The sequence below is a fragment of the Mchenga conophoros genome, linkage group LG23, assembly GCF_057382185.1.
Source record: "Mchenga conophoros isolate Kocher_MC1m ecotype Shallow Benthic linkage group LG23, M_conophoros_male_GT1.1, whole genome shotgun sequence".
Lineage (NCBI taxonomy): Eukaryota > Metazoa > Chordata > Actinopteri > Cichliformes > Cichlidae > Mchenga > Mchenga conophoros.
Window position 1 is genome coordinate 27,924,375 of NC_140547.1, and position 27,107 is coordinate 27,951,481.

The following is a 27,107-nucleotide window of genomic DNA, read 5'->3' on the forward strand; positions in this document are numbered from 1 at the left end:
GGTGGTGCTGATGTGAGGTGAAGACACGCGCCGCGAAATCGTGCGAGCGCGCGCCCCGATCACCGGTAAAGGACGATGCGGCTGTGTGCGCGCACACCCTCCCCGGACTCGGTGTCTCTGCAGAGCGGACAGCTCCCCGCTCAGTCCTCCTCCGCCGTTGACAACCTAGTAAAAACGCCACGTTTCCGCGCGGCTGTCGATGCCACAGCCGCGGGGCGAGGAGGCCTGTAAGCTCCACCGCAGTCCGAGCTCCAATCCGAGACGCAGCACTGCGGTTTGTCCGCTTTGGCCATGGCGCAGCGGAGGAGGCTCAGATGAAGGACGCCCTGCGCATCGGCTAAAAAGCTGGAGGAACTTTCCTACTGCTGAATTCCTCTGAACACAGATGTGACACTCCTTCTTTAGAACAGGAAAATTCTCGACTAGCTACAGAGACTAAACCGACCAGGCCCCACTGGAGGTCCCTAAACCTCCCTTTGGGCACCACCGGACAGAGGGGGCGGTGTAAACATTGGTAGGAGCAGCAGAAGCCATGGCAGACGCGGCGGAGTGCGGGGTGAGAGTGATGTGCCGCTTCAGGCCCCTGAACGAGGCCGAAATTACCCGAGGAGACAAATACATCCCCAAGTTCAAAGAGGACGACACCGTGGTCATAACGGCAAGTCTGCACACACTGCTGTCACCTCAATGCTGTTTACCTGTGTATGTGTGCGCGCCCAGTGATTTAAAGGAAAAGACACCTGCGGACCAGACACGAGTGCTGAGCCATACTGCAAATTTCGTTGTGATCGATATTACCGATACTAATATCGATACTGTTTTAACTTAAACATTTTGTACTATATGTACTATGGGCTATAAAAAAATAGAAATAAAAAAGGTTAAGACATTTTTCATAGCGCATATTTGAGGTTTTTTGGGGTTTTTTGTTTCGTTTTCACAAAAAATATGTATAAATAATTTAATATGAATCAGTAGGCTTCATACTGAACTTAGAAGATAGAAGCAACAGAGGAGCATCCTATTGCGCTAGTATCGATCTGGCGCCAATACTAGCGTTGGTATCGATACTGTCGATATATGGATCGATCCATCCACCTCTACCTAATGCCAAATACGCAGTAAGTCTTTGGTGGTACAGAGGAGCATTACAGCAGCTTGGAAATATTTACTTACTATAAAGACTGCCTCTTTACACCTGTATGATGTTACTTATGTTATTATAACTGATCAAAACTGTCTGATGCACTCATATGTAACATCTCAGTGGTTCTCAGTTGGATTCAGCTCTATGGGAAGTGCCTATACCCATCAGTAGGAATCCTAGGCCTACTGCACCAGTATTAGGCCTGATGTGGGTGCATGTGGGGGACTTTATGGCCCTCCTCTGCAGACAATCAAGGATATTTTTATTTGTTATACAGTCAGCAGAAATCACACACAAATAAATACATAGTGAGGTATTTAAAAGACCAGTGACAGCTGGGAGTCTACTGGTCCTACATGTTGATAGGCCTATACTGTATATATAGCCAGACGTAAGCCAGCATAGACACTGCCTCCTTCAAAAGCCACTTTATAATACAGCCTGCTGCTAAGTGTGTGATTCAGTATGTTATTAGAAATTATAGTATAATTTTATTTACAGACCAATATTTAAAGGTAGGCACATTAGAATACATGTGTATCAAATCAGGTTTTTACAGGAACAACTAAGTAAATTTAGTACTATGTGAGTAATGTTAAGTTCTTTTAAATGCTGCGTAAGTAATTTTTGGTACTTTTAGGTAAATGTAATTTTCGCATCAGTCATTTTTACTTTTGAGTCTATTTAAGTACTGCATGAGTAATTTGTAAATGTAAGTACTTTTAAGTGAATGTAAGTACTGTGTAATATAATATATAGTATAATATGCATGATATGGCCTGCCCCTCAAAAAGTACAGCATACTTATGATATAAGGTGGGCAAATATTGTTGGCATTTCTGTTAAATTGCCAGAGAATAACGCGGTAATTACAGAATAATTATCACCTTTAAGTATTTGTAGGTAAATGTAATTGCATAATAATTATAAATAAAATACACTGAAATCCCATTTAATTACAGAACAATTACTTCATTAGTGGCAGGGTGAATTAGTGTCACAACCTAACCTCATGCAGGTGATGAAGGTCACTGACCCACTGCCAAACCGGTCCTGCTGCATGGTGTTGCAGGCATCTCCACGTCTGTCGCACGTGCTCAGTATGAGTCTGCTCTCATTTCTAAAGGTCTCACAGGTGGACCTGCTCGTTCATTGGAGCTGCACGACGCTGGGCTGTGAGCACACGTCCCACTACAGGATGTCAGGGCCTCGCGCTACCCTCACAGAGTCTGTTTCCGACAGTTTGTGGTTGAAACACGTAGTCGAGGAGCAAGGTGGGGGTCATTTCGTAGGGCTCTGGCAGCGCTCCCCTTGCTTCTTCAGCACTGTCCGTCTGACCTCCACACTCTGGAGACTGGTTCAAAAACTCTTCGGTGGAGGAGTTGGACAACCTGTGCAACCTGGGGTGAATCGGTCTCTCCATTGCACCTGCTGTCACTGCTGAAATGGACCCACACTGGTTTCTGCTTCCTAAAAAGGCACAGTGGTATCCCTGGAGTTTAACTGACTGCGAGTCATGCTGTGATGATCATGTGTTCCCTCAATATTTTTGAACAGTTCAGATCTCTTATTAAAAGGATCCGACCTCAATCACCTGATGCTCTGACGCTTCAGAAACACCCGCGTTTATTTTGTACAGGACCTCTGAAAACATGTTCTTTTTATTCTTAGTGAGCCTGTACCTCATGGTACCTCATTCTTATTTATTTGTACATAGTTTTTCTTTTTACGTCAGATTACATCAGATTTGTGCTTTCTCTGTGACCCTACCATCTTAAAGAAAAAGGTGAATTTTTCTGTAAAGTCTGCTGCAGAGAGAGGGTGACTGAAGACGAAGATGTGTCACCTCCATCAGCAGCCCTCCGTTATCCGTGGAGTTGCTTTAATCGCCCAGCAACACTTTCTCCTCTGTCAGGACAAACTTGCGCACCACCGCCTCGTGCCATCAATCAGCAGAGCAGAAGCACATTACCGACAAACACACCCGGATACTGTCTGTGTCAGGGGTTTCTCTGCTGTATTTTGGGGGCTCGGAGTGCTGCTGCCGCTGCCTCCAAGTGCTGAGGGTGGCGTTTTTGCAGCGGGAATGAGGCTTTTCCCCTTAGAGCAGGAGTCAGGAGCTGGATGAATGATGGATGGCAGTTACTGGAGCATTTTGAAGAAATGGTAGAGATTTCTGGCCCAGCTTCACCCATTTTCGAGCTGCACCGATAAAGAGAGAGAGGATGAAAACTGATAGGTTAAAGCTCTGAATCCAAAATCCAAAGCAACCAATCACGCATGTCCACAGAAACATCCTCTAATGAGGCAGCTACAAGTACCATCTTTTTTTGTCCATAAACTGGAGAAGTTCAGTTTCTTTGTCCTTTGCAGCAGGTATAGAATTAACTCCATCAGCATTTTGATTGGAGTATATGCTTATATATATGTATAAGTATATAAATGAGAGGAAGACTCAGGGAGGAACAGCTGGGGAAACACTGTGGAAGCTTATTGACAGAAACACGAGATCCAAAAGTGAAAAATCACCACTCGATTCAAAGACGTGATGCAGGAAATAAAGGCTACGGTAAAGAAAGCATAGAACACAGGAACCCAGAAATCCAACGACACCAGGAACGACAATAAAACCTCAAAAGAAGCCCAAACTCATTCACTCAACAGACACTTTATTAGGTACACCTTCCTCGTTTCTCCTTAAGAGCTGCTTTAATTCTTCATGGCACAGATTCAACATGTTGTTGGAAACATCGTGCAAAAGTGTGCCAAGAAAATATCCGCCCACACCATTACGCCACCATCGGCGGTGTGAAGCGCTGATACAATGGCAGGTTGGATCCATGCTTTCAGAGTGTCACCCTACCATCTGAATGCTGCAGCAGAAATTGAGACTCATCAGAGACTCTTAAATATTTGAGCTAACGAGCAGTTAAACGAGTGTACCTAATGAAGTGACTGGTGGGTCACAAAGAATTCAAAATAAAGCAAAACAAGTCGGCGGTCTTTGTATCCATGTTTGCATCCTTTTCCCAGAGTGTTTGAATCTTCGTGCCAAACCCCCTTATCTGGTTATTTCTAACAGTATATCTGCATTATTGATACAGTTTGGTGAATCATGTTTTAAATATCACGGGCGACTGGGAACAGCTGTGTTCGGTGCTGCGATGACTCTGAAGCCTGTCGCTGTGTGTTTTTGTCTTTGTCATTGTGAATCAGGGCAAACCGTACGTGTTCGACCGCGTGCTGCCTCCCAACACGACGCAGGAGCAAGTGTACGACCAGTGTGCCAAGCAGATAGTGAAAGGTAAGAAGCTTTAAACTGAGGAAGCATAGCTCTTTATGTAACCGTCATCTATCGAACATCTGCACACAAACTTAATCTGCTCTTCATCCTTTTTCATTGTTGCTTTACATAATGGAGCCATGGAAATGAGTGTTTCCCGGAGCAGCAGGGCTGATGCTGGAGTTTTGGGGGGCTGACATTCATTTTTAGGCAGTAAAACTACATCATTACTATTAGATATTGTATGCATATGTACATGTAATATGTTAGAGTTGTATTCATAGGCCAGCTATTTAAAAATGTCTCCTCCCACCAGGGTTTATATGTTCCAGCTGTATGCCACGAATCCATGAATTTTCTTCTTCCATTCCTGCCTGGCAGCTCCATCTTTAACATCCTTCGTCTATCATATGGGTTGTCCCTCTTCTGCACATGCTCAAACCTTCACTTACCTCTCTAACTTTGTCTCCAAACCCCGAGCTGTCCTCCTGATCATTTCTAATCCTGTCCATCCTGATCACGCCACACCTCCTATACACTGAAGGTAAAAGCACTTCTGCACAGGACACACCTGTGCGTCCTTCTCTTCCAGCCTCCTCTCTCCTCTAGATGCATTTTAGGAGTTGAAATGTCCTTTAACCCAGCGTACAGTTACTGGTTTCTAGTATAGCCTCTGAAAAATCTCTGCAGGTAGCATCAGTAGATGGATGCGCTAGTGTTTATAACTGTGAAGGTTTAGTGCTCATTTACCGGAGAAGCGGGCTGGACTGTGTCTGACTGTGTCTGACTGTGTTGTTGCACCCTTGTGTCTTTGTGCTACTCCAGATGTGCTGGGCGGCTACAATGGGACCATCTTCGCCTACGGGCAGACGTCCTCCGGGAAGACCCACACCATGGAGGTAAGACGCTCATTAGATCATGTGTGCTCTTAAACCCTAGTGACCAGATGTCAGCTGCAGAGGGGTTTCATTCCTTTGAAGTTACAGCTTTTTTACATAAAGGTGACTAAAGACTATCAAAGTGACAGCAAATACTCTCTAAAGCCCTTTGTGTAAAGACGTGCGGTGACTTTTATTTGGAACTTTCAAACAGTTGGCGGATTAGAGCACAGCGGGCGTTGTGTAACAGGCTTACTGCCAACAGGAAACCCACTCAGGCTCGTGCGAGGGGTAGGATTCAAGGAATCAAAAGCTGGTAAGGTTAACATCTTGGAAAAGCCTTTAATCATCACGTCCAACTCAGCGTGTGTTTTAAAGGAGTGAAATTGAATGAGTAGAAAATGGTCAGAGGAGCTCTTCGTCATTTCGACATGTCACCAGTGTAACTTCAGCTCGGAGTCTAATCCTCAAGCCTGGTTTTAATTCTCTGATCTGATCTCTGCTTCACCCTCTTTAAGTCAAACTTTTAAGTCCACTTCTGAACCCAGATGTTCTTTTTTAAATTTCTTCATTTAAAAAGGCTTTAAAATTGGGCTTTGCAGCCCCAGGACCTGGGTACCTTGCAGCCATTGAGTCGACCATGAATTCGTCTCGATACCAAAATATTCTAGAGTAAAATGTAAACTGTCCTGCTACGTGAAACCTTAGAACTGACAGAGGATGCACTTTCTTTGCAACGCGCCTGTTCAGCTAATAACAATGAAAATCAGTTTAAATCATATAGCACAAGGTCATGACAACAGTCAACTCAACATGCTTTATATCGCAACATCCTCTGTGAGCAAGCAGTTGGGGACTGTGGGTAAAAATAACCCGCCGTTTATAACAGGAAGAAACACGGCAACATGCTGGAGCTGTTTGGGGAGTTAAGAGGAAAGAGAAACGAGAACGAGAAAATAGTCACCATTTGTTGGTCACCAGCGGACGTTTCAGGCTCCGGTTGCCTAGGAAACCCTCTAATGTATTTACCACCCTCAACATATGGCAGCATTAAAGAGCCATGTTACACACATGAAAAAGACTGACCCTCTACAGTTTGCATACCGCCACAACAGTTCCACTGATGATGCCATAGCCCTGACACTACACACTGCCCTGTCACACCTGGAGAAGAGAGACACGTATGTGAGAATGCTGTTTGTAGATTACAGCTCAGCATTCAATACCATCGTTCCCTCAAAGCTGGACAGGAAACTGCAGGATCTAGGACTGAGCAGCGCCCTCTGCAGCTGGATCCTTAGCTTCCTGTCTGACAGACGCCAAGTGGTCAGACTGGGCAGCATCACCTCATCCCCCGTCACACTGAACACTGGTGCTCCACAGGGGTGTGTACTGAGCCCTCTCCTGTACTCACTCTACACCTACGACTGCACAGCCACTAACAGCTCCAACATCATTGTGAAGTTTGCGGACGACACTACAGTGGTGGGTCTTATCACCAACGGTGATGAGACGGCTTACAGGGAGGAGGTCAGCGCCCTGACCCACTGGTGTCAAGACAACCATCTCACCCTCAACGTCGCAAAGACAAAGGAGTTGATAGTGGACTTCCGGAGGTGCAGAGAAGTACACACCCCCATCACCATCAACGGCGCTGCTGTGGAGAGAGTGAGCAGCTTCCGGTTCCTTGGTGTACATCTGGCTGAGGATCTTACGTGGTCAGTACACATAAACAAAACGGTGAAGAAGGCGCAGCAGCGCCTCTTCTTTCTCAGGAGACTGAAAAGATTCGGCATGAGCCCCCGCATCCTCAGGACCTTCTATCGCTGTGCCATTGAGAGCATCCTCACTGGATGCATCACCACCTGGTATGGCAACAGCACCGCCTACAACTGCAAAGCTCTCCAGCGAGTAGTGCGGTGCTCTGAACGGATAATTGGAGGTGAGCTTCCCTCCCTCCAAGACATCTACAGGAAGCGCTGCCTGAGGAAAGCGGGGAGGATCATCAAGGACTCCAGTCACCCCAGCCATAAACTGTTCAGACTACTTCCATCAGGAAGGAGGTTCTGCAGCGTCCGGTCCCGTACCAGCAGACTGAGAGACAGCTTTTTCCATCAGGCCATCAGACTGCTGAACACGTCATAGACACCTCAGCTTCACTACTGGAACTTCAACATTATGCACTCCACACTGTATATAAATGCCACTTGTTTTGCACATATTCAACTCTGTATATTTTTATATATTTTATTTATTGTTTACTCTATTTGATTTGTAAAATATGTGTACACACACACACACACACACACACACACACACACACACACACACACGTAGAAAAATATTTAGTATACACATCCAGAAATGCATATACTATTATATATTGTACATATATTTATTAGTTTCAGATGTAGCCATTCTTGTATTTTGCTTGTTTACATTATTGTATTTTGCACAACTCTGTTGCTTGTGAAGCTCGCACACAAGAATTTCACTCACATGTGCTGTACCAATGTACCTGCACATGTGATGTGACAATAAAAGTGATTTGATTTGATTTGATTTGACTGCAAAAACTGCATCGCTGTAGTATAACACATGACTGTTGTTGTGTTCAGGGCAAACTGCATGACCCGCAGCTGATGGGAATCATCCCTCGCATCGCCCGCGACATCTTCGACCACATCTACTCGATGGACGAGAACCTCGAGTTCCACATCAAGGTGAGAACAGGAGTCATTCACAGTTTACCTCCTGAAAAATGAACTAAATGTCAGGTGTGAGCCGCTGCACTGGAGACCTGCAGCCTGTGGCCGTCTCTGAGATGTTTGTTAACAAAGTCTGTGAAAGGAAAAGCACACACAACCCAAAAATGTTTTATGTGAAATAAAAGGTAAATGATTGAGTTTACGGTGCAGTAAAGACCTTAAATCTGACAAAGTGAGGAAGATGAATTCATGTTCAGGGCAATGAATTAAAAGTTTTTAGATTTGTGAGACAGATGCGTTTCTCTATGCAGGTCTCTTATTTTGAAATCTACTTGGACAAGATCCGAGACCTGCTGGATGGTAAGAGAGGCTGTTTATCTGAAGCACTCAGCAGTCTGTTTTTCTTAAACTGTGACTTTTGTGATCTTTTTTCTGTCTGAAGTGTCAAAGACGAACCTCTCCGTCCACGAAGACAAGAACAGAGTGCCCTATGTGAAGGTTTGTGAGCTGAGCGAGAGCTGTGACACAGTCATGTGAAGAGGTTTATATATTTAATCTCCCCGTGTGCCTGAGCTGGAGCTTCAACTCAGCGAATGTTTAATTTTAGATGAACGAATGATTCAGTTACCGTTTTAGTCGTGTGTGCAGGTTTAGTACACCTAAAAACCTTAAAACTGCGATTTTTCGGTCTTTTCTTTATCCTGTAATCGATGCTCATGTCCACACTGGCTGCTGCAGGTCATGATTCTCCTTTTCAGGGCTGCACTGAGCGTTTTGTGTCCAGTCCAGAGGAGGTGATGGACGTCATCGATGAGGGCAAATCCAATCGGCATGTAGCAGTGACCAGTACGTATTTTTATATGTCTGCTTCAAAAGCGGCACATTTTTAAAAGGTTTCCTGGTATTCATTTCTACACTCACTGACCACTTTATTAGATACACCTTGCCTGTATCATGTTGGGACCTTCTGTTGCCTTCAGAGCTGTCGTGAATCGTCATAGATTCGACAAGTTGCTGAGACATTCCTCAGATTTTGGTTCACACTGTAGAGCAGCTGGTCTATCCACACAGACTCTCTGTGGTGGAGCTGTACAGCATCAGCAGCTGCTTCACCTCCAGTTTGTTCCTCCCGAGAAACTCTACAGGAGGTGGAGTCACTGTTGGGCCTTCCTCAGCACTGTAACTGTGTCTTCTGACCAGGAGAGGTCCACAGTGATATAAGGCCCCATAATTTGAAAGAGGAAACCATCGCCATGCAGTCACCTTTAATATTGAGGAGGGTAGGGGCAGTTTCTCCCTGAAGTCGATGATGACCTTCTTCCTTTGTGTTGATGGACGCGTTCGCTCTGCTCATCCCTGCAGGCTGAGGTGGTGGGAGGAGGTGGCGCTTAAAGTCAACAGGTTCTGTGTTTATGGAAGTTAGGCGAGGGGCAGCCAATCTGCTTCGTTAGAAGCTGGGAATTGTTCAAAACTATTTTTATGGAGTCCCAGAATAAACACAAAAGGTCCTTTAACCTCTTAATATCCATCAAGTTAGCGGCAAAGCCCTAAAAGTCAGGATTTTAGCACAGCTCCTGAAACTTCTTAAGGAGGCAGAAACACCTCAATATCTAGATTTAAATGTTTTAATTTCACCTGAAATCTTAAAAGAAGATAAAAAGCCTTTTCTGGTTTCTTTTCTGCGGTTGTAATGATTTTTTTGCTTAATTTTGTAGACATGAACGAGCACAGCTCTCGCAGCCACAGCATCTTCCTCATCAACATAAAGCAGGAAAACGTAGAGACGGAGAAGAAGCTGTCTGGGAAGCTCTACCTGGTCGACCTGGCTGGCAGCGAGAAGGTTGGTCCAAGCGAGATCAGAAACGTGTCGTTAGGGTTTGCTTCAAGACTTTCCTGAGCTGTAAAGCTGATTGATAACCTGTTCGATCGCTGTTTGGTCAGGTGAGCAAGACGGGAGCTGAGGGGGCGGTGCTGGACGAGGCAAAGAACATCAACAAATCTCTCTCAGCGCTGGGAAACGTCATCTCAGCTCTGGCTGAGGGCACCGTAAGTCCATCCCACTTCTGTTTCGTATGTAAGTGAAGAAGTATGAAATATTAGAAAACCTCAGCACAGCTGTATTTTCTTTTCTTCAGAAAACCCACGTGCCGTACAGAGACAGTAAGATGACTCGGATCCTGCAGGACTCCTTGGGAGGGAACTGTCGCACCACCATCATCATCTGCTGCTCACCGTCCATCTACAACGAGGCCGAGACCAAGTCCACGCTCATGTTTGGACAGAGGTATCTGCGAGCTCTTATGTCTAATGTACTCAGTGCCAAAACAGGGCAATGTTTTTTACTTTCTTTTTTCCATTTTTTCCATAATTAATGCATAAAAAAAACAACAGAAATTTTAAAAAGGAGTCTTTCATCCTTTAAACAGCTAAGATTTTACGTACCACCATATACAGTTTCATCTGAAGTAACCACAACCACCTCATATTTTTAACAGAGGAAGAGAAACACAAAAAAAGTTTCCTCCTTCATAGCTATGTTCATCAAAGACCTCCAACTACCCTGCCCCTTCCCTGGTACTGCTCCCCGAACCCACTGCACCTCTACTCCTATGCAGTGGAACCACATCCGCCACATACTTTCAGATACTTTTTGTCCCACTTCTTCTTTTGTCCAGTTTCCTCTAATTTTTTAAGGCCACACTGCACACACTGCTCATATATGTCAAGTTTTTAGCTAATAGCTCTCTGGGAATCACCTTGTTGATCCAAAAATACTAGTTTATGCCTGTCAGACTGTGTTATCTTTGGTATTTTTCACAGATTCAACCAAAGAAATTGGAGCAAATTATGATTAGACTGAGGCTACGTCCACACATACACGGGTATTTTTGAAAACGGAGATTTTCCGTTTTTGTTTAAAAAAAAAAAATCCCGTCCACACATAAACGCAAAAACGAAGGAAAACGCTGCTAGGAACGTGCCAAAGCAACAGGTGGCGATATATTCCTAACTGTGTAGAAATGTTGGCCAATCAGAAGTCTAGAAGCCTGGGTGCGAAAGAGTAGACAAAGATGGCTGAGTACTATGTGTGGAGGGACAGAAACTGTGTGTGTATATGTAAGCATGTAAACACTACAGAGAGTACAATTAACAGTATTTTGTCTAAGTACGCCATTGTAGAAATTCATTTCACCGAAACAATAACGTGGCGCACAGTGTGACGTCAAAAAACCTTTGACCTGCGTTTTCTCTGTTTTCCTCATCCGCACCTAAATGCAAAAACTGAGTTTTCGAAAATCTCCACCCTGGCAGGAAAATCTCAGTTTTCAGTGACCAAAAACGGCGTTTACGTGTGGACGAAAGGTGCAAACGCATAGAAAAATCTGCGTTTTCAAAAATACCCGGGTACATGTGGATGTAGCCTGAAAATTAGTTTAAAAAACAGCCAAAGACATTCAGAAAGCCTGGAGAACTGTTGCTCGAGACCACCTTAAAAATGACAAGAAAGTCTGACTCAGGTTATATAAACCTTTCCTCACATACAGCTGTTACGAAGCAGGAAACTGGATCCTCAAATAGCTACAAGACAAATTTTTTGCACTTCTGCAAACGAAAAACGTAACAATTACAAAAGAAAAAGCTAAAGTCAGTTTTGAATCAAACACAGAGTTGCTGTTTGTGTTTGTGGGAGAGTATCAGTGTATCCAGTCCATCTGCGAAGGTACACGGTGACTCATTTGGTGCAAACTAGCAAACAGATGGCTCTGAGATTCCCGCTGTGCATCTGGGTTTATTCTTATTTATAGACTCCGACACTGCCGCCTTCTTGTTTTCACGTCATGTAAAACTGAGAATAATGAACATTTTCTATTTTCTACACAGTTTTTTCCTCACACTTCATTCTGAAGCACATTTCATTCATCTGCTTCACTTCTTTAGATGTTACAGTTTCATAAAAGTGACGCGTCTGTAAAGATCCTCGACAGCAGCGATGTAATCATTTATTTTAAAAATCAAGCTGAAATCCACTGAGCCTTGATCAGTGAGTTCAGACTGAGCAGTGTCACAGAGGCTGATTACTGTGCAACCATCTGCCCTCGGCTAAGAGGAAATTCAATTAATTAGGAGATTTCCATCATGAGAGGAAAGATCGAGAGGGGCGGAGGTCCTCTGGGAGAAAGCAGACTCACACATGTAGCATGTGGAAGTGACTGTATTAGGTGGAAAGGTAGAAAACACACTCAGAAACAGCTGTAAAATGTGTTGCTTTATTTCCACTAAGACAGCAAAAACATGCTTACCTGCAGGGAAAAGGGAAAAAAGGCGTAAACTCTTGGATGCTCCGACTACTTTCATCTGATCATGCTGAATGTTGCAAACTTGCATGGTCAGATGATCAAATTCCTGCCTGTGTGGGGTTTTTTGTAAGCTCTTGTTTTCAGCAGATGATTTTTAAAGAAGTAGAAACTAAGTAGTGGAAAATAAACCTGAAAATGTTGCTTTTAATCATTGTAATCAGGGGTTAACTTGACATTTGGTGGGCAGGGGAAGACTGAGATCCTGTGTAGCTGTGCAGCAGGAATAATCACAAAGAAGTCACCAGATTATTAGTTTTCTTTGATTTAAGCTGCTGAATCAAACACACTTTAATAGATGTTACATGAATGTGGAACATAAAGGTGGAATTTGATGCCTAAAACTTAATCCCAATCTAACCCCTGTCCATTACTGTAAGATGAACCACACTTAAAGTTCAGCTCAGTATTTTGATTCGATTACTATATTAACTCAATGAGCTGGAACAAACTGTCAATAGAGTCCAGAGAAGAAGTCTAACAATCAGGCACGATGAGATTAATTAAAAGACTAATGCTTACTGTCTGTGTCCGCTCAGAGCGAAGACCATCAAGAACACAGTGTCTGTGAACCTGGAGCTGACGGCCGAGGAGTGGAAGAAGAAATACGAGAAGGAGAAGGAGAAGAACAAGAACCTGAAGAGCATCATCCAGAGGCTGGAGGCTGAACTCAACCGCTGGAGAAACGGTGAGATTAAAGCGGCCTGCAAGGGCTGATTAAAGGAAACAGCTGCTGTGAGCTCCTGAGTGTTGATCGGTGGTTACGCAGTGGGATGTTGGGTTTTTGTGACAAACATACATTGTTGTTGTATCGTACAGCTCCACAGTAAGTTATGAATAGTTAACGTGCTGCCTTTCTGCTTCCTGTGCACTCATTTCTATACCTTTAAATAAATGATATTTCAAAGGGAACCCACCTTCTGTTGCACAGTTGCTGCTTGGTGGGACTTATTACAGAGTCCTGATTAACAGACCTCAGCCTGAGATGTTTACCAAGCTAATAAAGAGGCCCTAGTTTTACAGCAACTGCTTTGTGAACGTGTGATGGGAAGGTGGACGAAGGGTGGGATGGACAGTCGTGGTGAAGACAGAGCCAAGAGAGAGTTTTTGATTTAGCAGGCGAGTGATCCACGGTCCAGCCCTCACCGATGGCCATGAGCTCTGGGTAGTGACTAAAAGAACAGGGTTGTGGGTACAAGCTGGACTCCCCAGAGGTAGTTTGGTGGCCTCCTCGACGCCTCTCTTTGGAGTTCTTCTGGGCACGTCGACCCTTCAAGAACTCCAGAGGAGGTACGGAGAACAGAAGAAGAAGCTCCTCTGCCTTGCCTCCTTAGTGTTAGAGATCCAGCAAGGTTACATTCTCGTGCTGACGCTGTTCGGCATCTCCTTCCCTACGCCCCTGAACTATCCTTTAGGTGCCATGATTTCGTATCACAGCGGGACCTCCAAAGCCTGATAGATTGGTTTACCCAGACCTGTAAGGACTTTGGGCAGACTTTAAAATTAAAGGCTGAACTTGCACCAGGCAGGAAAAAAGTGCTCAACACGTTCTATTTGAGACGTCTCAACATGAGAAACAACCACAATAAGGGGATATCAGAGCACCCCATCCAACTGGTGGAGACGTACCACCTGGGAAGAGACCCTCGATAGACCCAGAAGTCACTGGAGTTATTAAATATTTCATCTTGTGTTGATGAGGAAAGGACGTCTGGAAAGACCTGCGCAATCTGCGACCTGACTCTGGATAAATGGAGGAAAATGGATGGATGTTTTGTAATGACTCACAACACAGAAAGCAATCAAAGTGGAACATCATCAGCAGCCTCCTTTCCTTACATCTTAACATGTGAATACCTAGCAGAGCGTGGCTACTCGTTCACCGCTCGTCTGCTTATTTCTCTGTGCACCGAGGTCTGAAGGACCTGAGGAGTGGTGACGCTATTTTCCTGAGATTGGATTGGTCTGTAGGAGCTGTTGCTCTCCAATCTGGAGCATCATCAGCTTCAAAAAGTTGAAAAGCTTTGACACTTTATCACCCGAGTATCTTACAGACTGTCTGGACTTTTTGTCATATTTGGCTGTAAAATTACAAAATAATTCTCATCTTACATGAACCATTTAAATTTCCGCTGTAGCTCAAACTGTGAAATGCACATAGTAAAATCTAGGAGTTGCTGATTTTTCTGTGTTCAGACGTTGTGAATGCTTTGCTATACAGTGATACGCCGAATATTCCAGTAAAACTCGCCTTCTCTTTTTTCTAAAACCGTTTGAACGTTCATTTAAAATGAGTTTTATTTATACAGCGACGAATCACAACAACAGTTCCCTTAAGGTACTTTATATTCTGTAAGATGAAGACCCTAAAATAATACAGAGAAAACCTCAGCAGTCAGACGACACCCACCCTGTGAGTAAGCATTTGGTGACAGTGAGAAGGAAAAACCCCTATTAAAGCTATCAGAGATTAAAATGAATTGCTGATGATTAAATAGTGCAGTAGTGGTGTGTACTAGTAGCTGCTACTTTGTTTTTAGGAGACTTTGACCTTTGACCTTTGAGAGTCAGATGCTCTCTGTGACACACACACACAGAAAATGTTTTTTTCTCCATGCATGCCAACAAGCAGAAATTTAAAAAAAGTGGGCGGCGGCCTGAGAAACTCGAGTGTCATTAACCGCACAGGCTCTTTTAGGTAGCTGTGTGTGCACATGCTCAGTCTGTGACGTCTGGAAATCACATGTAATTACTGCTCAGATTAATCTGCCGCTGTGATAATGTGTGGGGTCTGATCGGCTCACGCCTTGTCCTGCCCGAATGTTGTAGATTCTGCATAACCCCACCATGAAGGACGCCACGCTGCCTGTGTGTGTTTCCCCACCACACTTCCTCCCTCTCTGCTGAGACTGCAGGGTCTCCTTCACAGCATCCTCGACCTTTTTCCCCCATTTCTGTTGCATAGTAACCACTCCTCCTCCTCCTCTCAGTCCTTTCTTTGCTTTAATGCCTCCCCGCCTTCACCCCCCTCCTCCCCCTTTCTTTCTGTGGCCATTGTTGCATTTTAATGTTTAATTCCCCTGTGGATGCTGATAACACTCCCCCTCCTTAGCATCAAATCAGCTCAGCTGCAGCAGCCAAAGCTCCTGACATGTAAATGCAGCACTCTCACACACACATACACACACATCATGTTGATACAGTGTTTGTGGTTTGAGTCAGCCGCTGGCTTCCTGCCCTGCCGTTTAAAAGGAAGCAGCTCTCCGCCTCCTTCAGTCTGTCCTCGGCTCCATCTCCTCATTAGCTGCTGGCTTTTATCACCAAACCCACAGTTAGAAAATCAATAATCACACAAACACTGGTGAAGTCAGCATGATTTCACTCAGTCAGTATAACTGATGCAGTTTTCTCCTGAAGGAAAATCATCAGAATTGTAAAAATAGTAATAATAATAGTAAGTTGTGTGCTGGCTTACAAACGTAGCCAGCCCCCAAACCTGATGTTTCAGGAAATGCATCAGGTTTATTTTAATTATCTGATAATAACTTATCTAATTTACTTTGATAAACTACAGTATCCTGGTGTTATCTTGACTGCAAGGCAACAATTGTTCCTTTTATGTTAAAGGACTGCTGCCAGGATTTACTACCCTACACGCACGTTGCAGATGATTAATTTGGTTTTGTGCATTACAGTAAAACGTCTCCACTTTAGTCTCTAACGTCCAAGAGAATTTGTGGTTTGTTCAGATGCATCTTTGCAGACCCTAAGCTATGCTGCTGTGTTCTTTTCAGAGAGGTGAACCCTTCTTCCCACTTCATTTATGAAGCCTGCTTGAGCATCAACATCTGGTTTGTTACTTCAAAATGCGTAAACTGAGGCTTAGTTATTGCACTTATTACAGTATTTAGACTTTTATCGTGATTTAAAAATTCTTCCACAAAATTAAGATTATATGATGCGACGCACTGAGGCATGATGTAACAACTATGGTGCTACTCGATGTGACACCATACCACAACATATGGCACGATCAGAGTGTTTAAAACGTCGTCACACTAACATGTGTGAATATAATGGATGCATGAGTAGAATATCTAACAAGTGAGTTCCTATCGCAGGGGAGAACGTTCCTGAGGAGGAGCAGCAGAGCTCTAAAGATCAGAGGAGCGGCGAGCCGTACGACAACACTCCCATCATCGACAACCTGCTGCCAGCCGGAGGAGGTGTCTCCGTCTCCGGTGACGAGAGGAGGAAGTACGAGGAGGACGTAAGGAACCTGTACAAACAGCTGGATGACAAGGTGAGCAACAGGACGAGGCTAAAGCTGGTTTATTGTAAACATGTCACATAAAGCTATCTCAGGATGGGTTTTATTCATCTTCTGTCTGGAACAAAGTGTTCTAGCTCCTCCCCCTTCCTTCTGATTGGCTGCCCCTCATAAAAATAGATTTGAATGGCAGGTGGTTCACCATATATGTGAACCACCTGCCTATATATATATATCATATAGCTGATATATACCTATATGATGAACCACAGAGCCAAGAGTGTTCGATCAGTCTGAAGCCTGAGCTTTGGGCTCACAGGGATTACATGTACACATACTGCCCTTGTTATTTAAACAATTCCTGAAACTCTGTATATTTTATTGCCGCTGACAGGATGACGAAATTAACCAACACAGTCAGCTGGCGGAGAAACTCAAGGAGCAGATGATGGATCAAGAAGAGGTTTGTCTCCCAGCTCAGGTTAATAGTAATGATAGAGCATGCCTGCGTATTTCCTCTGACACGTGTTTTTTTTTTTAAATCTGTGCAGCTGCTGGCGTCAACACGACGCGACTATGACAAGATCCAGGAGGAGCTGTGCCGGCTGCAGACGGAGAACGAGCTAGCCAAGGAGGAGGTGAAGGAGGTGCTTCAGGCCCTGGAGGAGCTGGCAGTTAACTACGACCAGAAGAGCCAAGAGGTGGAGGAGCGAAACCAAGCCAACGTGCAGCTTACCGAGAAGCTGCAGCACAAGACGGTGGGTCGTGACTTTCCTGAATACTACTCGATTACACATGAAGTGCAGCGATGCAGAGGCATGCTGACAGGCTGTCTTTGTGGCGGCATCCTCAGGCGCTGCTGTCGGTGCTTGAGAGGGAGGTGAGTCAGCTGCAGGAGCTAAACGGCCTGCAGAGAAAGCGTGCTGCCGAGGTCCTCAACCTTCTGCTGAGAGACCTCAGTGACATCGGTGCCATCATCGGCACCAGCGATGTCAAGACGGCTGCGGTGAGCACCCACGTCCACATGACAAAAACCTTACCAACCTTACCCGAAACAGACACATGACCCTTTAACCCGGCCCGTCCTCCTTCCCTCTCAGTGCTCAGAGATGAAGGGGAACGGCTCGGCGCTGGAGGAGGACTTTACCGTTGCTCGCCTCTACATCAGCAAGATGAAGTCCGAGGTCAAGTCTTTGGTCAACCGCAGCAAGCAGCTGGAGAGCGCCCAGGCCGACGCCCACCGCAAGATTCAGGCAAACGAGAAGGAGCTGGCGTCCTGTCAGCTGCTCATCTCCCAGGTAAGCGTCACCTGACGTCGTCACGCTAACAGAGTTCTCCTGGGGTTTGGTAGAGTGTCAGTCACGTGTTGCTGTCCCTGCAGCATCAGGCCAAGATAAAGTCTCTGACCGACTACATGCAGAACATGGAGCAGAAGAAAAGGCAGCTGGAGGAGAGTCAGGACGCTCTCACCGAAGAGCTCGCCAAACTGCACGCTCAAGGTCGGTCCTAGAAACCTCCACAGACTCTTAAAAACCAGACTCATTTATACAGTTAGGCAGTATGAGCACAGCTGACATGTCATCCCACCCCGAAAAAAAGAAAAGCTCAAAACAACAAAGACAAAGATGTTTCTAATGTATGAGACACCACTTTATCCTTTTAGTTGTTACTCATTCAATAACCATTATTTAATCAGTGTGTTTTTTAGGTTTTCTTTATACCTCAGTTACACACAAAGAAAGCACTGGAAGGTCTTTAATTTGAACTTTATCCATCACTGGAGTATCACATAGATTAGGACTTAACGACACTGTATCTTACAACATGCAGGGTGCTCTGAGCACGAGTGGCCAGTATATTATGTCTGAGTATCACCACAGGGGCTAAAGTGGGATCTGGCAGGCGGGGGGACCTTAGGATCAGGTGCATCAGTGCTGTGTGGTGAAAATAATTACTCAATAATAATAATAATAATAATAATGATGATAATGATTATTATTTGCTGCTCTATCACTAGCTAGACACTGAAGTATCACAACTACGACTTCATTTGCATCTGCACCATGAACGCATCACATGAAGGTATAAGTGGGCCGTGGGATTTTATTATTTTATTATTACTGAGCAAATGTGTCCATGCAGTCAGTCTGCAGCACATAAGAAATAATTGCCAGTAATGTGCATTAAACTGCCATTCTGAACCTTTGAGGCCGTCTTTAACCCCTGCATCCACATTAGTCAAATTTCACATGTGTATTGTGTGTGCACTGTGTTCATGCGTTCCAAGCATCATTACACTTTCTTTGGTTTTTGCTTTTGTGGAAGAACACAGTCACCTTATGACATATCCAGGCGATGGATGTGATATAGTCTTACACATCAGAGGTTTTTTTTTTTTTTACGATTAAGATGAATTTGACAAAAAGGGTGGGCTGAGTAACTACGCTATGAAGGTGAGGGTTTGTCTTTGGTTGTGTTTGAGTCTGTGAGTCTATGTTTTGACCCCCGGTGGGAAGTCTTTTGTCTTGATTTAAATTGTCTTTCAGTAAAATATCTCATAGTTTGAAGTTTGAGAGTTTAGCTTTGTGAGTAAATTTGCCTGCAGTTTCTGACACAGCACAATTATTCTGTCTTTAGAGAAAATGCACGAGGAAAAGGAGAAGGAGGACATCGGCAGAGCGGGCGGAGACGATGACATCAAGGTAAAAAAAATACAGCACAAAATTGATTTTGATTTTTACAAAATATTAAAATCTGGAACCTAACAGAGTTCAGCACAGTCTGAACTCTGTTAGGCAGCTTTCTTGTTGTTTCTTTAAGTCGTCTTCAGGAATAGTTCTCCAGGCTTATTGAAGGACATTCAAAGCTCTTCTTTGGATGTTTCTGCCTTTTGTTCTGTTCTCTGTCCACATGATCCCACACTGCTTCAGTAATGTTGAGGTCCGGGCTCTGGGGAGGCCGATCCATGACTGATAGTGCTCCACTGTGTGTTTTTACTGCATTAACAATGTGTTTGAGATCATTGTCACGCTGAAAAATGGAGCTGTTGACAATCATATGCTTTCCAGATGATTTTGCATGGTGTATCAAAATCTGATGGTGCTTCTCTGTTTTCATAGTTGATAATTTTAACAAGGTCTCCACCACCACTGGCTGAAATGCAGCTGGAAAAATGCTTCTAAAGATGATCAGGTACAAGCACTGGACTGCAAATGAGTGAAAAAGCAGCCAATGTCCAAATAAAACCTTTGAAAGAGCTTCAGAAAGCCTGAGAACTATTGCTCAAAAACAATTGAAAAAAAAGAAAATCTGGCGGCTTGGAAGTAAAGCGTAAAGACATGAGGGTTGATTCAAGACATTTGTTCATATTTGTTCATGTTGCAGGTCAGATTGAAGGCAGGAGATCCAGTAACTAGTAGTTAACTACTAGTAGTTAACTACTAGTTACTGTTAACTAGCTAACTAGTAGCTGAGACACTTCCAAGTAGCCAGATTTAAAGTGTTAGACCTAATACAGTCTAACACAGTCCATGTCATAGGTTTATCCAGTATTTAAGTGCTCCAGACTGACCCAGAAAAACGAGCAGCTTCTAACAGGAAGCTCTTGTATTTTGGATCATGGATTTGGGATTATCATAGGGTTATTTTAGTGCGTCATGTTTCTGTTCAGTGTCCTCTGAGGGAATAATGTTGCCAACCTCAGCTCTAATGTGTTTTTATGTCTTCAGAAAACGCTGGAGGAGCAGCTGGAGAACCACAGGGAGGCTCATCAGAAGCAGCTCAGCCGCCTGCGGGATGAGATCGAAGACAAACAGAGGATGCTGGACGAGCTCAGAGAGTGAGAAAACATCAGCAAACGCACACACTGACGCACACAAACCAACTCTGAGGATGTAACAGCACAGCAGGGGGGAGACGATGGGAGATTAGGGGAGAGATATCACAGGGAAACCCACAGATGTGCTCAGGTTTGAAACCGTTCTACACAAATCCTGATCTTTTCAGACGAGCTCAGGCCATGAGCAGATACACACATATACCCATTTTAATATTCCCCTCAGCCCTCAGAGTAGGGATTTCCACTCAGGTTGTCTTCAAAGGGGGACTACTGAGGAGAAGAAGCAGCTCAGAGAACAAGTGCGAGCAAGGAGCTGCTGCCTGAAAGCGATCAAAGATCTGGGCTCAAAGTCAGCTTCTGCTTCAAAAGAAGAGTTAACATGACTAGAAAGTGACTTTCAAGGCCTCAACCTGCAACTTTAGAGCCTCCAACTAAACATGCTTCGATTCCAAACCACATTTTCTGAAACTAGAGAGCGTATTTATTAAAACAGTTTCTCCCTCTCAGTCTAAATCAGGGGCTGTTACTGGAGCAGGAGCGACTCATGTCGGATTACTACAAACTGCAGGCGGAGGAGCAGGAGAAGAATGCAAAGCTGGAGAGGCTCGTGTAGGTGAACACAAGCATCTTAGAGTTAATTTGAGACAATAAAAGTGTCACATGGTTTGATTATTGCTCTGTTTTCTGTACAGGCTGCTGAATGAACAAAGGGAGCAGGCCCGAGAGGACCTGAAGGGTCTGGAGGAGACTGTGGTGAGACTCAGTGATGGCCCCATAACTACTCTCACCTTTGAAGTCACAGCTGTTCTAACCTTAGATGTCTGTTTAGTCACATAGCAAAGCAAAGAAACTGCTGGAAGTCTGCACCAATGCAGGCTTACTCAAAAACAGTGCTTTGTAATATATTTAATGAGAATAGAGGCAAGTCAGAGGATTAAAGAAATGTTGTTAGTATAGTGCATCTCATTGATCCAGCTGTTCACAACTTCATCCCAAAGAGTCGTTCGGACATATTTCTTAAAAGTGCACTTCTTTTTCTTACATTTACATAAAAAGGGGAGTTTCAGTGATCGAGCCTCAAACGGCTGTGATTTGATGCTGTATAAATGGAACAGAATTTAATTGAATACCCTGAGTAGGGATGGGAAGCTGGATACTGGTGTTTCAACGCTGTGTTGAGCTTACGAAGCACTGATCTGAAGTGCCGTTCAAAACACCCACTTCACATGACCATGGCTTTTTCAGGTTTCACCCTAGGTTTGGCCGATGGTAGAATAAACCTGATGACATCTTTAATTCAGTTCAATTTAATTTAAGAGTATTTACATACAAATGAATTCAACTGAACTGAATTAAAAGGAAAAAACCAACAGTCTGATGATTCCCTATGAGCAAATACTTGGCGACAGTGGGGAGGAAGAACTCACTTTAAAAAGGAAGAACCCTCTGGCAAAATGTAAATCCCAGAACTATTATGTGGGTCTAACTTCCAGCTTTCACTCCCTTCTTGTTCACTCAGGCCAAAGAGCTGCAAACTCTGCACAACCTGCGCAAACTCTTCGTCCAGGACCTCACTGCACGGGTTAAGAAGGTAGATCTTTTTACTGTTGACACATACGACTGGTCGTTTAATGTAGTTTGGTGTAATTTTCCTCTATTATAAGAGTGCAGAGCTTGACTGTGAGGAGGGACTCAGCAACATTGCACAGAAACAGAAAATCTCATTCTTGGAGAACAATTTGGAGCAGCTGACTAAGGTCCACAAACAGGTACGGTTGCTATACAGAGGCTGAATCCATAAAAATATTATAAAACAGAAATGCTGAGCGCTGTGAGATACAGTGCGATAAAATAATGCTCAGTAACTTCATGCCGCCGCCCTCAGCTGGTCCGGGACAACGCAGACCTTCGCTGCGAACTGCCCAAGCTGGAGAAGCGTCTGCGAGCCACGGCCGAGCGAGTCAAAGCGCTGGAGAACGCCTTGAAGGAGGCCAAGGAGAACGCCATGAGGGACCGCAAGCGCTACCAGCAGGAGGTGGACCGCATCAAAGAGGCTGTGCGGGCCAAGAACATGGCCAGGAGGGGATACTCTGCACAGATCGGTGAGGTTTTACTTCCATTTATTATTTCACTGAAATAGATGTGCTCATGTGACAGCTGTCGGACAAAGAAGACCGGTTCACACAGGGGTGAAACCTGCCACCAGCACCGTAGCTGAACCTGGACACAAATACATTTCCGAATGAGTGATAGTGTTTCTAGATAACTTCTATATGTTTAAATAACCATCTTTACGCTAAAGAGTAGCAATTTAAATTGGTTTTGCTGAAAGCATGCTGATTGGCAGGATTGTTTCTGTGGCCTGGACACTGATGCTTTTGTTGCTGTGCTTTTAAAACACAGATTACAGCCATTTGTGTTGAGAACACTATTGCAAATAGATGCTTATCAGCACAATCTGACTCAAATATTTGCAAAATTTTCCAATTTGTCTGAGAGGGATTGTAGTCAGCCCAAGTCAAACTGCAATTTTAAACCTGTTTCATAGTACAGATTATACCCTGGTGACTGAGGTGGGGAAGAACTCCACTTTAACAGGAAGTGACTTCCAGGAGAACTATACTCAGGGAAGGGCAGTCAGGGATTCAATCCCTCTGAGAGTAGCTTTTGCAGTTGATATTTCAACCAGAAAAATTGAAATATCTGAGCTGGTTTAAACTTGAAACAAACAAACAAAAAAATAAAACACTGGATAAAAAAACAGACCTGAATATGGATCCCTGGGAGAAAGATAAATCAGCCAATGGATCAAGATGTTCTCTTTTTTGTGTTTTCAGCAAAGCCTATCCGGCCCGGACATCATCCACTGTCCTCCCCGATCTGCAGCTCCATCAGAGCCGGAGGTGTTGATATTCATAACAACTGAACCCACAACAGCAACATAATCCTGTGAGTGCAAAAATCTGTTTTCCATTTTACGAAATATAATTTCCTTTGCTTGTCTTACACATGGCTACCACCAGGGGGCGGTTAACAAATATATCACTTACACATAAACTGGATATAAGACAGTCTCAGAGATTTGCCTCTTGTTGCAGACGACCATAAACAACTCAGTGCATGCTCACCACCCCACCTGGATCCACAAGCAACGCCCCTCCTCTTGGAGCACCAATGGGAGGCCTTCACGACAGACTGTCATCGCTCGGAGAAGCACCATCCAAACATTGTGTAAATACTGATGAGACATATTTAATTTGCTGAATGTAGATCTCAGAGGCCTCGTTTATAACACATTCGCTGTTATAAGTTTAGTTTTCTGGATCTTCTGATGGTAGATTGTCGTTATTATGCAACAGGGCAGCACGGTGGCACGGTGGTTAGCACTGTTGCCGCACAGCAAGAAGGTCCTGAGTTCAATTCCACCATCAGGCCGGGGTCTTTCTGTGTGGAGTTTGCATGTTCTCCCCGTGTTTGCGTGGGTTCTCTCCGGGTACTCCGGCTTCCTCCCACCGTCCAAAGACATGCAGCTTGTGGGGATAGGTTAATTGGATAATCCAAACTGTCACTAGGTGTGAATGTGCGAATGAATGTGAGTGCGAATGGTTGTCTGTCCCTGTGTGTTGGCCCTGCGACAGACTGGCGACCTGTCCAGGGTGTACCCTGCCTCTCGCCCTATGACAGCTGGGATAGGCTCCAGCGCCCCCCGCGACCCTGAAAAGGACAAGCGGAAGCGAATGGATGGATGGATGGATTAAAAGCTCGAAGTTTATAAGTGAGGCCCTGTATTAGAAATGAAGCTTAAGTTTTAGGTTTGCGCAGCTTTACAGGAGAAGGCAAACGTGTCCGTTTTTAGATAAGTATTGTTTAACGTTTTAGGAAACAACTTGCTTTTTTCCTTTTTTTCTCAGTCGTCATGATGACAGAAGTGACACCACTCGAGTGTATCTGATCAATATGAAGCTACAGCCAACAGACGGTTAGCTTAGGTTAGCATAAAGACCAGGGAATGGCAATCACAGAGATCTTTGGTCCTGTACCCTATATACCTCTTTGCAAACAGCCACTTGTCATTAGGTTGGTGGAAATACACATTTTTCCCTTGTGATCCAGTGGTTGCCAGATGATTGCTGCCTGGTCTCTAGGCCTATGTGGCTGACGCTACAGCAGCATCCCTCCAAAATGGCAGTCACACCGAAGACAACAGTTTACTATGGATAAACGCCTCATCCCACTCCGTAGCCTAAATGGCGACCATTAGGTTGATAATTGCTCCGAGCTCTTTATGGACAGTGTAATCACTAAGTGTGTTAACTACAACTCATTGCAAAAAAATTTAACACGCATAATCAGCAAATTGCGCCCCAGCTCATTTACATCAATGCCTGAAGATGATTTCTGCTGTTAGCTGGGTAGCCCTAACATGCATGCTACCTGCATATTTTGGAAAACATCTACAACTTATTTACAGATCCTGAATTGAAAATCTCATCCATATTTTTTAGAAGTATTTTAACTATGGACCAAAAAATTGTACCCACCAAAAACAGACTCACTACAAGCTACTAAACTGTAAAATGATGGCATGTGACATAAAACATTAATGTATTATTTATAATATAACGGAGAAGAACTACTCTTCCCGCAATCCTTAACTGAAACAGCGACATCTCTGATTGGTGGAAGTTAATAATAATAATAATGGATTGCATTTATATAGCGCTTTTCGGGGCCCTCAAAGTGCTTTACAAGTTGCTGTTGAATGACATTGACCTTGGAAATGTGTAAACCCACAAACATCAGAATGGACGAGTTGCAGTCAGGAACATAGCACCATGCCACATCGATAACTTGGCTACACTTGACCACTCACGCACAATACAAACTACAAACACTAAATTCTAGAAGGCTGGAAGTCGGTTGCTATGGAATCTAGGATTTGATTGTATTATTGGATGAGTAGTTCTTTCACTGTTAAAAGTCATTATGTACACCGCAGTGGATTATCTACTAATTGGAAGGTCAGTGGTTCAACTCCCGGCTTGTCTTGTGTTCGTGTTAAAGTGTCTTTGGGCAAGGAACAGAACACTGAGTGGCCCCCAGTGCATCCATGAGGGAGAATGCTAGGTTCAAAGCACTTAGATGCAGTGAGTGGAATATTTATTTCTGGAAACAGAACTTAAAATAAAAATGTCTGTTTCACCATTTTAACCTAAGCTAACTGCCTGCAGGATGTAGCTTCATGCTTACTTTTATGGATGTGATTTGTTTCAAAGCAGGGCCTTTAAGTTTCTAACCTCGGTGATGTTGAAGGTTGTTGCTGGAGCTGGGCAGCAGAAACATGCTTCCACACAACTGTCTTTGCATGTGTCTTGTCTTCCAGATTTTATAACTTTTGTGTTTACACTTTTGTTTGATTACAGGTGACAATCAATAAAAAGAAACCCTTTGATTTGGTTTTAGAAAACATGCTCTGGGCTTCAAAAAGATTTTTCTTTTTTTGTCGTTTTGCAAAGAGGGATCTCATACAATTAAATTGCGCTGCTGTAGCTCTTGAGGAACACTGACCAGCCAATCAGTTGCTCCTAGGACTATGAGCCTGGTTTATAACTCTGGTTTAAAGCTGATTTAAATTTTTTCTCCCCACACAATTTCAGTGTCTGGATTGTTGTAATAGTCTGCACTCAATCTGTAAAGTTTCTGATTGGCCAGTCAGAGTCTTTAAAAACAGATTCAAAGGCAGAAAAAAGGTTTTTCCCCTCAGGCCAAAGTAATTAAAATCTCAGTGGATAAGCTGGATAAGTTTTTGCCTTTAGAAAACTGAAATCATCAAAACAGCACTCCAGCTTTAGAAATGAACACATTTCTCTACATTGACTTGTGACTTTGTAACTTTCTTTTTTAACGTCAAGACTGTAATTTAACGAGGCCTCTTGACCCTTTAGTGGTACATTAGACGTTTGTGCTGCTTTCCTTTATGGTGCCTGTTTAACATATTTTTATGTACATTATTGTCTCAGTGTAAAAGGCCTAATTACAGTTGTTCTTTGGTTATAGTCTACCATTTTAGTTTCTTTTAGGTATCAAAGAGTAGCAGTCATCAAGCTCGAGGACGATACCCTACAGTCAAGCTTGATGACTGCTACTCTTCTAATGACGACCCCCACCCTTTGAATTAGCTTCTTGACCAGTGGCAGTTATTGAGCTTGATGACTGCCACTATTCGACCAGTCATTGGGCTGGATGAGTGCTGCCACACTTGACTGCTACCCTGCTGAACATAAGGCTGACGCCTCGGGTAGGACTGGGCCTTAGTTGTGCAATGTGACTTTCGGGCTAGTTGCTTTTGTTTCTGTGGATGTTGCTGTAGAATGTTACACTTTCGCAATGGCTTAGTTGCAGGACAGCAACAAGCACAGACGACGAATAAGTGAATGTAACTGCATGGACTAGAGCTTGTTGTGTTAAAGGCATGCTCAGGGAGGGCAGTTTCTGTACAGGATGCATTTACCTCATCATGTTGTACATTTTTTGTTTTAGCTGTAGCATCGTGTATCCAAATATATATCTTACAACTGATGCAATTAAATCTAATAAAGATAATCTATTTAACTTGCTTTTTTTGTGT

At 43.9% G+C, this 27,107-nt stretch overlaps 1 protein-coding gene across 1 annotated transcript; it reads left to right on the plus strand.

Annotated features, from left to right (window-relative positions):
* The first annotated feature begins 13 nt into the window (after positions 1-13).
* Positions 14-27,091, plus strand: LOC146547398 (kinesin heavy chain-like). Its single transcript, XM_085265186.1, has 26 exons — positions 14-658; positions 4,364-4,451; positions 5,256-5,329; positions 7,927-8,031; positions 8,328-8,376; positions 8,459-8,514; positions 8,775-8,862; positions 9,732-9,856; positions 9,958-10,062; positions 10,152-10,300; positions 12,911-13,059; positions 16,493-16,674; positions 17,036-17,104; positions 17,193-17,399; positions 17,495-17,647; positions 17,742-17,939; positions 18,023-18,140; positions 19,279-19,343; positions 20,370-20,479; positions 20,987-21,088; positions 21,172-21,232; positions 21,999-22,070; positions 22,144-22,248; positions 22,365-22,581; positions 23,317-23,428; positions 23,578-27,091. The coding sequence occupies exons 1-25, from the start codon at positions 533-535 to the stop codon at positions 23,403-23,405; spliced, it is 2,862 nt and encodes a 953-aa protein (XP_085121312.1). The 5' UTR covers positions 14-532; the 3' UTR covers positions 23,406-23,428; positions 23,578-27,091.
* The last annotated feature ends 16 nt before the right edge of the window (positions 27,092-27,107 follow it).

Excerpts from the sequence above, each read along its gene's own strand:
- LOC146547398 (XM_085265186.1), top strand. The coding sequence starts at position 533 with ATGGCAGACGCGGCGGAGTGCGGGGTGAGAGTGATGTGCCGCTTCAGG. Across the intron at positions 13,060-16,492 it reads ACTCAACCGCTGGAGAAACG|GGGAGAACGTTCCTGAGGAG; the intron begins GTGAGATTAAAG and ends TTCCTATCGCAG. Across the intron at positions 17,940-18,022 it reads GTCAGCTGCTCATCTCCCAG|CATCAGGCCAAGATAAAGTC; the intron begins GTAAGCGTCACC and ends CTGTCCCTGCAG.